The sequence below is a fragment of the Erinaceus europaeus genome, chromosome 20 (assembly GCF_950295315.1).
Source record: "Erinaceus europaeus chromosome 20, mEriEur2.1, whole genome shotgun sequence".
In the NCBI taxonomy this organism is placed as follows: domain Eukaryota; kingdom Metazoa; phylum Chordata; class Mammalia; order Eulipotyphla; family Erinaceidae; genus Erinaceus; species Erinaceus europaeus.
This window is the reverse complement of record NC_080181.1, coordinates 52,110,946-52,125,873: the sequence shown is the minus strand read 5'-3', so window position 1 is coordinate 52,125,873 and position 14,928 is coordinate 52,110,946. Positions and strand designations below refer to the sequence as shown.

General features: G+C 47.3%; 1 protein-coding gene across 4 annotated transcripts in view; it reads left to right on the top strand.

Annotated features, from left to right (window-relative positions):
- The window catches only part of SLCO3A1 (solute carrier organic anion transporter family member 3A1), a 186,442-nt gene that overhangs the window by 60,104 nt on the left and 111,410 nt on the right, over positions 1–14,928 (top strand). For all 4 annotated transcript variants that reach the window (XM_060179356.1, XM_060179354.1, XM_060179355.1 and 1 more), the window contains exon 2: positions 2,820–3,285. In XM_060179356.1, coding sequence (XP_060035339.1) covers positions 2,820–3,285 — 466 coding nt within the window. The remainder of the gene's footprint in view (positions 1–2,819; positions 3,286–14,928) is intronic.

Genomic DNA, 14,928 nt, shown 5'->3' with positions numbered 1-14,928 from the left:
TTCATAATTGTCCACACCTGTGCGCTGCCTCCCTCACACGAGGGCACACCTGCCAAGCAGAGTAGCCGCTACGTTTCCATGGGGCTGCCTGACAGGTGTGCCATTAGACCTCAGAGTGGAAAAGAGAAATGGCTCCTGCTCCACCCCCCACCCCATGCGCATGTGCACTGACCTTTGCTCCACAGTGAAAGTCACTGGCCTGCAGAATGTGAGACTAGTACACCCAGGGGGCCCTGTGTTTGGCTTCCTCTGGGCTTTTCTTAGACTCAGCACAAAGGCCTGGTTGGAGCCCCTCTGCAGCCCCCACCTCCTGGCAGGCTGCCTTCCTCAGCTCCCACACTGCTACCTGGGGGAAGCCTCTGCCAGAGCATTTATTACATCCTGTCAGCTTGTGTTACCAGTAGAGAAGTGCTTTGTTTTGACTCACCCATTCCTTTCAGAAGAAACTTCTTTGGTAGCATCTGGAAATCATTTTTAACAAGGCCCAGACTCACTAAATACTCTAAAATTTCTCAACAACTGCAAATACTCAGTGCTTGAAGTAATCCGAACTCATAGCCAGGGCTGACTGAGTAGGTGAGCTGCCTTTGCCTTACGGGGCTGCGGGCTGTGTTCCAGTGTTAGGCCACTGCAGGACCAGTGCGGAAAAAAAGACCAAGGTGACTTTTTCTGCTTTGATGTTGTGCTGCTCACTCTGGCTGGGATCACCCATGGACTTGGGGCTGTAACAAAATTCAGGGCCCTGGCAGCTCCCTTGACAGACTGAGTCAAAACTCTGGGAGAGATGGGGCATCTGGAAGTTTGAATGTTTCCCACTAACTTCAATCTGGGGGTAGAGTTGAGAAGCCCTAATTAAAGATGTCTGTTTAAATGTATGAAGTTGTAAGCAAGGCTAAAAGAGGAAGGCTGGAGTCCCCTATCATTTCCTGGAATAAAGGCAGTCAACTAGAGAGTCCTCCACACTGAGGCATGGCGCGGCCACTGTGGAGAACCCACGTTTCACACTTGGAGGAGGAGTCCATCCTGGGTCTTTCCCTGTCTGCTCTTCCTAGAGATGTGATTCTGCCTCTAAGCTGCTTTCAGACATGCCTGTTCATTTTCATAGCTACTGCTAAAACTCAGCCTCCTATTATCCATTCTCTCAGTAATAACAGTCTGGCTTTTTTCACTGTTGAATTCATTTCTTCACCTCTCTAGCCATGTGCCACACCTAGAACCACTTTCATGTCCCCAGTTCTCTCAGGTCAAGCCAATATGATGGTTATTGGGGCTCTTAGCCGGCATTTATATGTCAGTGTTAACTCCAGTCCCAGCTCCCCAAGGTGGACCTCCTGGCCCCAGAGCCCAGGCTCTGCTCCTGCTCTCCACAGCTTCTCTCCAGCTTGCTGTCCTGTGCTAACAGGCTTCTCATCTGTTATGTCTGATCCTTGTCTGCCTCCTCGCAGATAGACCCTGTTCCTCTTCTTTCATAGAAATCAAGACTTGGGCAGTTAAATCACTTGATCTAAGTCAGCTAATTAAGGAAATAATAGCTATATCCAAACCAGGTGCTCTCTGTGCCTTCTTCCCACCACTCTGCGTGGGCTGGTCTAATCGCTTTCGGGTGGCAGCTGTAGCTCTTTATGCTGTTGACCCTTGATCTACATGGGTTTGAACAGCGCAGGCCCGCTACAGGCTGGGAAGTTTGCCTTTGGTGTCTGCAGATGCTGTAGTCACAGACTCTGAGCTGCAGACCCTCAGCTATAGTGGGGAAGCTGTGAGGGAGCTGAGCATCTGTAGGTTCCGGTGTGGTTGGGGTTTGTGTGTGTCCTGAAACCAGTTCTCCCTGATACCAAGACACAAAGCTAGTTGATTTTTAGAGGAGTCAAATCAGCATTCTGATCTCATTCAGGGGTCTCCAGCTCTCCTTTCCAGTTGCTTCCCATTCTGTCATTCAGTCCTGAAGCCTTGTGCTGTGCTCATTTCCCTGCCTGCAGGTCTTTCCTGCCCAGGGAAGGCAGGGAAGCTTGTCACGCTCACAGCCCCCAGCAGGGAAGTTGCAAGCAGCAGGAGAGTATGTCCATTGGCATCTTCTCCACCTCAAAGCCCCCCAGAGTCACCCCCACTGTGGCCCCACCTGATGCTCGCAGGCAGTCTGTGCTTTGGGTCAGAGCCTCCCTCCTGTTAGCAGGGCAGCATCCCCAGGCCCTTATGTCTCTGCCCCTTTTGCCCATCCTCTGACTCTGTGTGGGACTTTGTCAGACCAACAGCAGATGCTCAACAAATATCTGCCAAACAAATGTGAGGCAGGCAGGAAAGCAAAGGTGGGGAACATGGGGCTTGAGGCGGGGTGCATAGACAGTCAGCATCTGCTTGCCTGAACTTTCAGGGCCTGTTCACCTGACTGCCTCTGGGGGAGCCTGCATTTCTGTGGCTTGAATTGCTCATCTGGCTTGGTCATTTGGCCCCAGGTCTTTGTTGCCTTTCTGTTTACTTTCTTTAGTGAGAAGTTCTGGCTCCTCTTGGGCTGCCAGAGTGGGCTCTATAAATAGCACATAGCTGGGAGCATGGGGAACTTCAACATCCTCGGAAGTTATGGCCTCTAAAAGGTAGTGGACTGAGCTTGCAGAATAGAAACAGCCTTTTGGGATGGAAAGCACAGGAAGGAAAACAGCTTTGCTGTGTGAGTTAGTTAAGTGTAAACCCTTCACCAAGCCTTTGCACACACACAGCCTTCTGCGCTGGTGAGCCCCTGGGGGGTCGTGGCTGGGTGGGCCTCCGTGGGCTGAGCTCTCCCTTTGCATCCACACCAGTGCTGAGCTCTCCCTTTGCATCCACAGGTGAGCGTGCTGACCACGCTGGAGCGCAGATTTAATCTGCAGAGCGCCGACGTGGGCGTGATCGCCAGCAGCTTCGAGATCGGGAACCTGGCGCTCATCCTCTTCGTCAGCTATTTCGGCGCGCGGGGGCACCGGCCACGCCTCATCGGCTGCGGCGGCATCGTGATGGCCCTGGGCGCGCTGCTGTCGGCGCTGCCCGAGTTCCTGACACACCAGTACAAGTATGAGGCGGGCGAGATCCGCTGGGCCGCAGAGGGCCGCGACGTCTGTGCTGCCAACGGCTCCAGGGGCGACCAGGGGCCGGACCCCGACCTCATCTGCCGCAGCCGGACGGCCACTAACATGATGTACCTGCTGCTCATTGGGGCCCAGGTGCTCCTGGGCATCGGTGCTACCCCAGTGCAGCCACTGGGCGTCTCCTACATCGACGACCACGTGCGCAGGAAGGACTCCTCCCTCTACATAGGTAGGTTCTCCCCACCCTTGGGCACCAGTCTTAGATGAGTGTGTGGTGGTGAGGGGGTATGGCCCTTTAAAATGCCAGGACTGTGGTCCTGGTTTTCAAATGCAAAGTGCTAATGCCCAGGTTACATTTGGGAATGCCTGGTCTGGTTGGTCTGTGGTGCTTGGGGGGCACATTGCACTTTCAGAGCCCCCCAGGGGGTCCTAATACAACAAATATGCTAGAGTATAATATATGGATCCCCCTCCCATGGAATTTTGTGCTTGTTTATCTGGTGCCGGTTTGTACACATGGACCTGAGCATATGCCCACAGCCAGCAAGGGTGACGGGCTCTAAACACTGGGAGCCCATTCTTTAGCCATCAAAACCACCTGCTGGTCGTTTTCCTCTGGAAGCACAGAGAGATGACTGCATCCTGCACTTAGTGTCACTCAGAGTTGGTGATTTTAAGTCATTTCCTTGTCATGGGTTGGCTCTGGAAAGGGATATTAGGGGGAAATTAGGTACCAATGAGGTTTTACGGATTTCTTTGCTCTGTGATGTTTCTGACATTCTCTACTGGGCAGGTGGAAGCTATTCACAGTTGTGGGGCTGGGCTGTATCCAGGTGGAGAGCAGCTCCTATGGCGGATGGGTGGGCGTCCCTACCTCTGGACCCCAGCATGTGCTCACCTGTAGAGCAAGGGGAGGCCTGTGGGCATATCCAACCCTTGTGGACCAAACACAGCTTTGGGGCATTGCTTCCCACAGCTGTTGAGTTGTTAGGATATAATTCTCAGTTACTGAAAGCTAAGCTTTAATAGAACTTCCTCTACCTGCAGAAGCTTTGTGCCTCCCCAAAGTGGTAAGCCTGGAGGGATAAAGTTTATTCAAGTGGAAATTGGACAGATTTTGGTACAAGGATTCTTCATGTCGTCTACACTCTTGAGCACTCTCTGGCCAGCGTTCTGAGACAGCACGCGTTCATAGCAGTTCACCTATTAAATCTCCCTTTCCTCTGTCTGCAGCTCAGCCAGGGAGTGTGAGTTTTCGTGAAGCTAAGACACTGCAGGTGTGCCCTTCTGTCCAGGGCTGGAGCCCCATGGAGCCTGGCCACAAACTAGCTAGGAACAGAGTTCAAGAAAAGCCTGCTCTGGCCCAGGATGGCCAGTTCCTTCCCACTAGGTTAGATGCATCCATCCGTAATTGTGTCCAAAAGCCAGCACAGCTGGAACCTTGGCAGAAATCATTTAAATCTAGTTACATTTGGAGGTATTTCAGAGGTTGAAAGTATATCCTCATACCTGAAAAACAGATGCCTTACCACTGAGCTGCTTCTCCAGCTCCTGCATTTTGTTACTCTGAAAGCTTGAGTGAAAGCCACACTGTAGGAGATGGACCACAGCTTGCAGCCAGCATAGTCTCCTGCAGTCCACCTAGATGATTATTCTCCGTCCATAATGATGTTGCCCAGTCTCTGGAAGGAGTGTGCTTTTCTGGGAGTAGTAACAAGTAGACACATCAACAGAGAGGAAGTGGATGTGAAAAGCCAAGTCCTTGTGTCTGATAATTGACTCCAATAGCAAACTCTCACTAAAACCCTCCTGAAGTCATGGCAGAAAAGTCCCCTTACTTGGGGCTTCCTGCCTGGAGGCAGGCACAGTGCTTCTTTAGTGGGGCCTTGTGATCTTTCCCACTCTAAAAAGGGCCCGGTTTATAAAAGGGCTTTTGGATAAAGAACACTTGAGTTTGGGGGCATGGAGTTCTGGGCAGTGGGGCTGACCAAGGGAAGGGAAGGGGGCCTTCTCCAGTGTTGAGAAAACTTGTCTGTGGGCTTGTACTACATTTTTGGTGGGAGGAATGTTCCAATCAGCTATCTTTTTGAACACCCCTTTCCTTTGAGATAGGTAAGCAGTCAGAACTGGGGCATCTACAACCTGGGGAATAGCTCAGAGGGTAGCACACAGTGCATGCAGAGTTGGGAGTGTTTTTGCAAGGTGCCTGAACCTCTTAGGGGCTCTAATTCACTGGACCAAATTCCAGCACATGATAGAACACACGTGTTGAGGAGGGCTTTCACTCCATGGACTGTTTACATGAAGCAGTATAGAGCAAGCCTTCTGCACAGATTGGCCTCTTAGAAGGTTTTATTTATTCGATGCACAGTTTGAATTCTCCAAGAACACTATAAGAGGGCCATAGCATTTGCAGAACATAGCTGGTTCATTCATTCACTGTGCATATCAGGGAAGTGTTGGTGATACTAGAGATATTTTAACATTCTATTTATTTAAATAGAAAGTTATTTCTTAAACCCACATAACTTTGTTTTAGGAGGTATTCAGGGAAGCTCCTTGGGTGGATTTGATAGGAAATGCGGCCTCTTAACTTCACAAAGAGAGCAGGAAAGTCAGAGGGAACATGTGTTAGGATGGTGTGGTTGGTGTACCTATCGCGGTGGCTGCTACATGAGCCCCATTTCTAGCTCCTAAATAGCTGGTTAATGGAGCCTCACCAGCTGTCTGATTGGATGCTTGAAATGGGATGTAGACAGAAGGCTGAATAGACTATAAATACTGCAATACTGCATGTATGCAACACAGGCTGGCTCCCAGCTGAACCTGTCCTCAGAGTGAGAAACACCTGTGCAAAGACTGCAGGTCACATGACATACATGCCTCTGGGCAGCCAGGTAGTGCGTCACCATATGGTTATCAGCTGCACATCTGTGCCTCTGAGTCAGCTCAGCCCTAGCCAGGGGGAACATGCAGCTTCCCTCCTGGGTCACGCTGGTAATTTCTGCCAAAGTGACTATGTGCTCTGGCCTCTTGTGGCCGAGCTCTGCCAAGCTCCTGGATTCCTTGATGGGCCACTCACAGGGGCTTCTCTGGCTGGCACTGCTCTGTGGCCTCTCCTTTTTGGCATGGGAAGGGAGCCAGAGAACACAAGATGCCTTGAGTGGGAACATAGCTCCATGAGAGGCTTTTCCCAAGGGCTCAGCCTGGAGTCAGTGACACCAGGAGGTAGCCTTCCTTCCTAGAGGGTCTGTGAAAACCATATGATGAAACAGAACTGGGGTCCAGGCATAGGCACCTTGGAAGGTCCCTTGTCCTCGATTCCATGTCAGTACTTTGCTAATATTAGTGCAGTTTCTCTAGCTGTCCTGTTTGTGCAAGCTGAAAGCCCAGCAAGGTGGGTAACGGGAGAATAATGAGCAGGGTGGCAGCACATACCACGCCCTTTCATGGCTATGTCATTGGTTGTTCCTTTATTTTCCCCCTTGAGGAGGAGAAAGGTGAACTGTGAGCGGTAAGGATTCTTAATACCTTCATTCCTGGATTAAAAGTGTTAATTATACATTCACTGTGAACAGCTTTGGAAGTATGGAAAAAGAATAGAAGCCATTACCTTTCGTTTTGTGATTGTGTAGTCTTTATTCCCCCTGAATTGATATGCCTTTCTACAAAAAATTGTAATAGACCGCTTATGATTTTCCTTTAGATATTTCATGAGCATTTACCCATGTCACTAAATATTCTTCTATATTATTTCTCTGTGTATAATATTCTCATGTGGGTTAGCTACATTAAATATGACAATATTTAATCTCCTCTGTTGTTTGATAGGGTTTTGAAATTATTTTGCTGTTATAAATATGGTAGACTAGTAAACTGCCTTTGAGAGATTAAATAACTCACTTCAGAAGACTTCTCTGAGTGGGACTGAGTGGAAATAATGACCTTTTGGGGTGCCTCTGATTAGGGTGGGACTGAGGCCTGGTGGATAACTGGGGGGGGAGTTCAGGAGCAAAACAAAATAGCTTGATCAGAGATGGTAGGAGCTGGGAGGATAGAGAGAGCTGGTGTCTCAATACCGGGGTGGGGGGGAGTGACTGGGGTGGAAAGTGGATGTGGAGGCCAAGGTCTGAGGGGTGTGGGATGGGGCTTGTATTGGCTAATAGTTGGGCCTCTGTAAAGAGGTGGTGCACTGTCTCTCAGAGATTGGAGTCCACAGCCACAGAGGAGAGCTGCGGGGTGGAGGCAGGGTCTGGCCTCTGCTCTCCTCTCCTCAGCCACTTTGAGACACTGCCTTCATTGGATGCTAATTCTTTTTTGAACCACACTTCCCTGCTTTCCAGCCTCTGATGATTGTGGTTCTACCCTGTGGGCCATTCTTCAAAATTGGGCTACCTCCTCATATTTTGATCACTTCCCTAGAACTGAGTATCAGCATCATACTGGGAGAGGAGAGTGCTTAGCTTTGGAACTAAGACCTTTGTCCTGCCACACTCCCAGTATCCTTTTCCTCTTAAAGATAGACTCCAAGGGCTAAGGAGCTTGAGGGGGAATGTTGAGGCATGGGAATGGGCACCTTACCATAGCACAGACCCCACAGACTGGGAGCCTAATCGCAGAGTTAGAGGCTGGAGTCCAAGGTCAAGGTGTCTGCAGAGCTAGCTTCCTCTGAGGCTCCACTCCTTGGATTATAGACCTTCCCCCTCTCTTGGTTTTACTTTATTAACACATCCTTGGTGTTTCTTCACATGTCTCTCTTATAAGGACACAAGTCAGATTGGATTAGAATTCTACCATATGACCTCATTTAGTCTTATTACTTCTTTTAAGGTAAAATACAGTCCCATATGAACTACTGGGGTTGTAGTGCTTGAACATAGGAATGGGAAGACACAAGTGAACCCATAACAGGTACTGAGGGGACGAGTACCAGACCAAACCAGGATGCTTCTGCCTTATCTTTTCTCCCTAGTTTTCTTTTTTTTTCTTTTCTTTTCATTTCTTTTTTTTTTTCTGCCTCTAGGGTTATTGCTGGGGTTCAGTGCCTGCACTATGAATCCACTACTCCTCAAGGCCATTTTTCCCATTTTGTTGCCCTTGTTGTTACCCTTATTGTTGTCGTTATTGTTGTTATCATTGCTGTTGTTGGATAGGACAGAGAGAAATCGAGAGAGGAGGGGAGACAGAAGGGGTTGTCCATGAAGTGACGCCCTGCAGGTGGGGAGCCCGGGATTTGAACCGGGATCCTTATGCAGGTCCTTGTGTGCAGGTCCTTGTGTTTTGCGCCATGTGCACTTAACCCACCATTCTACCACGGACTCCCTCTCCTTATTTTTCTATAAGGAGCTACATTGTCATGTTTTTAAGGTACCTAACATTGAAATGTAGTGTTTTCACTTTTATTTTAAAGTACTGATAGATTGACAAGTTGTTACAGAATCAGGAGCCTCCCCAGTACCCTCCTCCCAGCTTCCATTGGTAGTGTCTTGCATAACCATAGTAAATAGCACAACGAGGAGAGGAACATTGCATTCATTTGTGTGCATCTGTGTGGGTGTGTGTCTGTGTGGATAGTTCTCTGCAGCTTAATCACATGGTAGGTGATGTTGTAAAAATGCAAAATGGGATCAAGATAAAATGAGGTAATTTGAGACTTGTGTGTTTGGCAGACACATTGCAACACACAGGAGGATGTAGTGACAGCTGACTAGAGGGAGAGTGGGAGCTAGCCAGAGAGGCAATCCTGTGAGAGGCACTCATTGTGTGTGTGTGTGGGGGGGGGGGGGGTGCAGGGTCTTGTCTGTGCCCAAACAAGATCAGCTGCCCCAAGTTGGGGGTACATGTATTAGTGGGCAGGCAAGCATCAGGATTTCATTATTTATCACTATGCTGACACCCAGGGGAGCCCCACATGTTCTGGCTAATGATGCAAAGAGAATTATTCTGAGATTTCATCTGCCATGTATTTGTTCAGTACAAAGGTCACTCTAATACCAGCCAGAAACCAAAGGGAACCAAATTTCTTTTCAGAGCCCTGGGAGCACAGACTTATTTTGTTCTTGATGGGCTGTTGTTTTAACTTGACAGTTGGGTAAAATGTGTTTTAACTCTCCAAAGAATGTGGGTCAGGTGGATCAAATATGCTGTAACTGCAGTTCATCTGAAAAAATAATTAAAAAGCCATCCCTCCTGGGAGCAAGCAGAGCTCATTCCATTCTTGCAATTTCATTGATGTTAAAATTTCCTTCATTATTTTTTTTCTAAAAGAAATGGCACTGTGAAGCTGGTCTGTTTGTTTGGCTCTGTTCCACTACCCCACCCCACTTGCCAGCTGTGTGCCTTTTGGGAGTGTTTTAGCCTGTGATTCTTGCCTGGCATTTCCATATTGCCTAGATGAGGAAGTGTTCAGGCCTTTTCAGTCATTCATAATTCATGTCCCCTAGTCCACGACTCCCCACTCTGCCGCTCAGGCCTGAGTGACCACAAGACTGTAAGCAGGGGCTCTGTAGTTTGACAATCCTGAAACTCAAATCCTGGCTCCTCCTTGGAGCTGCTACGAGATTTCACGTGCATTGCAAGTGGCCTGAGCCTTTTACCTTATCAGGGAAATAAGACTGGGGTCTACTTTGGGTATCAAGTGTCAATCACATACACAGTGAATGTTATCCTGTTTACCTCTGTGGCCCCATCCTTTCCACTTTTCAGGTATAGACGCCAAAGCAGGACTAAGTGACTTAAACACTTAGGTCTTTTGATAAGAGTACTTGGATCCTGGTTTCCAGCCAATTATAAAATCCATCTAGTCTTTACATGCCATACATCAGACAAGAGTTTAATAACCAACATATATAAAGAGCTTGCCAAACTCAACAACAAGACAGCAAATAACCCCATACAAAAGTGGGGGGAGGACATGGACAGAATATTCACCACAGAAGAGATCAAAAAGGCCGAGAAACACATGAAAAATGCTCCAAGTCTCTGATTGTCAGAGAAATGCAAATAAAGACAACAATGAGATACCACTTCACTCCTGTGAGAATGTCACACATTAGAAAAGGTAACAGCAGCAAATGCTGGAGAGGGTGTGGGGTCAAAGGAACCCTCCTACACTGCTGGTGGGAATGTAAATTGGTCCAACCTCTGTGGAGAACAGTCTGGAGAACTCTCAGAAGGCTAGAAATGGACCTACCCTATGATCCTACAATTCCTTTCCTGGGGATATATCCTAAGGAACCCAACATATCCATCCAAAAAGATCTGTGTACACATATGTTCTTGGCAGCACAATTTGTAATAGCCAAAACCTGGAAGCAAACCAGGTGTCCAACAACAGATGAGTGGCTGAGCAAGTTGTGGTATATATATACAATGGAATACTACTCCGCTGTAAAAAATGGTGACTTCACCGTTTTCAGCCAATCTTGGATGGACCTTGAAAAGATCATGTTGAGTGAAATAAGTCAGAAACAGAAGGATGAATATGGGATGATCTCACTCTCAGGCCGAAGTTGAAAAACAAGATCAGAAAAGAAAACACAAATAGAACCTGAAATGGAATTGGCATATCGCACCAAAGTAAAAGACTCTGGGGTGGGTGGGTGGGGAGAATTCAGGTCCAAGAAGGATTCAGAGGACCTAGTGGGGGTTGTATTGTTATATGGGAAACTGGGGAATGTTATGCATGTACAAACTATTGTACTTACTGTTGAATGTAAAACATTAATTCCCCAATAAAAATAAATAAATAAATAAATAAAAATAAATAAATAAAAATCCTTCTAGTAGACCTGAGAATAGCACCCTGCTCAGCCCTGAGATAACCCAGCAGGGCCCTTTTGCAGCAACCCCCTTCTTGTGACTCATGCCCCAGTCCAGAAAGTGCTGGTTCGGCATGGCCCCTGATGGTGAGCCATGGATCCCCTCAGGTTAGAGCGCCCTGGTGTGGCTGTGGCCACAGTGTGAGGTGTTGACTGGCTAGCTTCCTGGGTTTCAGCACACTGCTTCTTAATGTTGGCTTAACTTTTCAAAGGTGTTTTCTCATTTTAGTAAATTTGGGTAAAGTAAATGTAATAAGAACAAAAATCATTTATAATTCAGATATCTGTGAAAGATTGCTCAGTATTTTGGCATATTGTATTCCTGCTTGTTTGCTTTTGTCAATGTTCTTAGTTAGGACCATACTCAAAGTAAACCTGCTTTTTATCCATGGATATATTATACCCAGTACCTATCATTTTAGAAAATTGTGTGATATTTTGATGTCCTAGAAATACTAGAATCCTTTTTTTATTGTTTTGTAGTTATTGTTGTTGTTACTGATTTCATCATTGTTAGATAGGACAGAGAGAAATGGAAAGAGGAGAGGAAGACAGGGATAGAAAGATAGATACCTGCAGACCTACTTTACCGCCTGTGAAGCCACTCCCCTGCAGGTGGGGAGCTGGGGGCTCGAACCAGGATCCTTACACTGCTCCTTGCACTTCACACCATGTGTGCTTAACCTGCTGCACTACTGCCCTACTCCCATGAATTTTTTTATTATCTTTATTTTATTTACTGGATAGAGACAGAAATCGAGAGGGGAGGGGGTGATAAAGAAGGAGAGACAGAGAGAGATCTGCAACACTACTTCACCACTTACAGAGCATTCCTCCTGCAGGTGGGGACTGGGGGCTCAAACCTGGGTTCTTGTGCACTGTGACATGTAGATTCAACCAAATGTGCCACCACCCGGCCCCAGAAAATCTGTTGTTGGACTTCTCACCAAACAAATGTGTGGCTGTAGTCAGTCTCCATTTGCTGAACACGTTGAATACTCAGGTTTGTTCAGGTACAGTTGGTGTGAGCTGGAGACTAGCCACTTAGCCTGTGGTGACTTTTCCAGAAACCAAAGGGTAGAGCACAGGGGTGTCCTAGCAGGAGGCTTTGTGCAGGCCCTGTGTGTGGTGGCCCCTTAGGGGCAGCTGTCTTCAGGTCCGCAGGAGCTCTCCTCACAGGACAGAGCAGACTGAGGAGGTGGGGCAGGGTCCTCACCTCTTCCTTAGTCCTTTGTTGACTGTGGGAATGAAAAGTCTCGCCAGATTGTCTGGGTTTTAAGCAGGACAGGATTCTTATTTTTCAGTGACTATAATGCCCACTCAGTGAAATGGTCTCCAAACCCTATGTAAATGCCATGTAAGACAGCCTGGGCACATCAGACACTTGTTTGGGTCTCACTGCTCCAGACTATCAATTTCATATTGGACTCTTCTTTTGAGTAGCAAATAAATACAACAAATCAATGCAGAAAGGAAGACTATCACCTCATGATTCACAGTGGTATGGGCACTGGGACAGGCTGGAAGTTCCTGTACACATGTTGGGCACTGAGGCAGAAATGAGCAAAGGACCTTTCAGAAGCCTGTTCTGGCCTGCCTCATGGGATGAGGGTCATGGCCAGATGAAGAGAAACACTAGGCCTCACCTTTGCCCTGCGTATTGCCCTCTGAGAAAAGCAGCGCTAGCTTTGATAATTCCAGGGTACTCACCGCTGATGCCCCAAAAAACAGAAGCTTTCCTGAACATGTATGTACAGTAAAACAGGCAGGTTGAAATTTTGGTTCAGTTCTTATTTCATAGGCAAATTGCAGGACAGGGACCCAGAAGCTCAATGGAAAGCCTCTGCCTTCTTCTGCCTTTCTTCTTCCTCTCCACCAAAAACAAAGATACAAAAAACTAACCTGCTGGCAGGCTCTCTGTAGAGTCAGTGTTTACTGATGAGTCTTGTATGTGGGCAGGAGGGAGTGAAGCAAGCTGGCTCATTCAGTGGGGCTGTTTACTGAATGGAAAAAGCATCCCCAACAATCCCGTGATTGTGATTGTCTCTGCCACCTTGCTCCCTTTGATGACTGCATGCTGTTAGGAGTGAATATGGTCTAAACAAATGTGCTCCAGTCCCAATGTGGCTCTGTCATTTTATTTCTGCGAAGGGGTGTGAGTGTGTGTGTGTGTGTGTGTGTGTGTGTGTGTGTGTGTGTGTGTGTGAGAGAGAGAGAGAGAAAGAGAGAGAGAGAGAGAGAGCGCTTTCATAGACAGAATATGAAGATGCTAGAGTATTAGGTGGCTGGTGGAAAAGCTGGCATTTGACCTCAGATTAGGAGATGTGGACTTGGACTAGGCTACAGTGATTTACACGGAGAGCTGCTTGAAGCTAAAGGTTTTGGGATGTGTTGGGACCAAGCAGGGCTCACAGCCTTCTACAATGACATGGGGCTGATGTCCGTGTGGTCCCTTGCAGGAAATTTTTCTTTCCCTGGATTCTCAAAAAAGTCCATGACCAAAAAAGATCAAGATTGAATGAGGTTCTGCTGCTGTGCAGGGTGAGATGAGTTGAGGTAGGGGAGGTGAGTAGGCTGCTCGGGTGACAGATGGCATGTGAGGATGAGTTGTTATTCTCTGCTTTCTAGAGACCCTCCACACCCACTCTAGGAAGCCCTGAAGGACCTCCTGGGTTACAGTGGGTGAAAAACCAGACTCTTCTTGGCAGCACTGGACACACACCCAACCCTCCTCTTCCCATGCTGCCTCTTCTACCTGCCCAAAAATTCCTCTGGGGCCGAAATTTTCCATCCCTTCTTTCAGCCTAACGGGGTGTTTTAGGCAGTATTCTGCAAATTGTCTGTACTGGTTTGAACTGATGCACAGATAGGGGGAAAAATCGTTTTTTCTTTTCTTTTCTTTCTTTCTTTCTTTCTTTCTTTCTTTCTTTCTTTCTTTCTTTCTTTCTTTCTTTCTTTCTTTCTTTCCCTTAAGAACAAAACATTGTAAAATGCACTTGGATCATTAATGGAATCTGAAATCTCAAAGTCAAAACTTTCCATGTGTTCTTACTAAGAAACATTCCCATGGGGCAATTTAAAATAAACCAACAAACAGGAAGAAAGCTATGAGGAACCTAAAGAATTATTCTGGGATCTGAGTTACTTTGTAGACTTTTTATGGGCAGAACATTTTCTCCCAAAGTCTTGTGGGTGGTTGCTGCCTTTGAGAAACCTCACAGCCTCCTATATCAGGTGTCGAAGGAGAAGGACAGCTGTGGTTGAACTCATCCAACTCTTGCTCTGAGGAGAGCTGCTCTCTTTCCGGTATGTTCTATGCCTGTGAAGCTAATGGATGTGATTTCTCCCCTGCCTCTTTCTGGGCAAGGGCTATTACCATAAGAACATTTGGTCTGGCCCACCTGCCTCGGTGGTTGTTAATGGAGTTTACAGAGTGAATTTGGATTCCCAGCAAGAGGTCTCATTAGCACAGTGAGGGTCTAATAGATTCTAAAATTGTGTATGGACACTTGGAACCTTTTGAAGCCCAATGCTGTCTATTATTAGATCTAAATCTTTTCACCTACCCTGGCCTCAGCCTGTACATTTGTATTACAGAGCAAGGAGCCTGGGACTAACTCAGCCAGATGTACCCTGTTGGTGGAAGTGTGGTTCTGGACCTAAAGACAAGACTGGAAGGTGATCAGGCAGCGTTAATAACCAGATGTCTCCCACATTGGTGCTTTAGCTGACTTTAAAATATAGACCTTGTTACTGGCTGCAAACAAGTATCTAGTTTTAGATCCATTACTTTCACTGAGGAAATATAGCAGCTATCAGCTTATTGAGATAGGTGTGTGCAAGGAACTGAGGCTGCCAGGTGGGCAGGCCAGCACCATCCATTGAGAGCCATGCTAGTACCAGCTGGAGTGTGTCAGGGGCTTGTGTGTGTGCAGACTGGGCCAGGCGTTCTACATGTAGTGTCTGGTGTGATTCTCAAGGTTAGGTTTTATTGTCTGCATGGTAGGAAAGGAATTCGGGGCACAGAGAATAAGTTACATGTCAGCATGGGG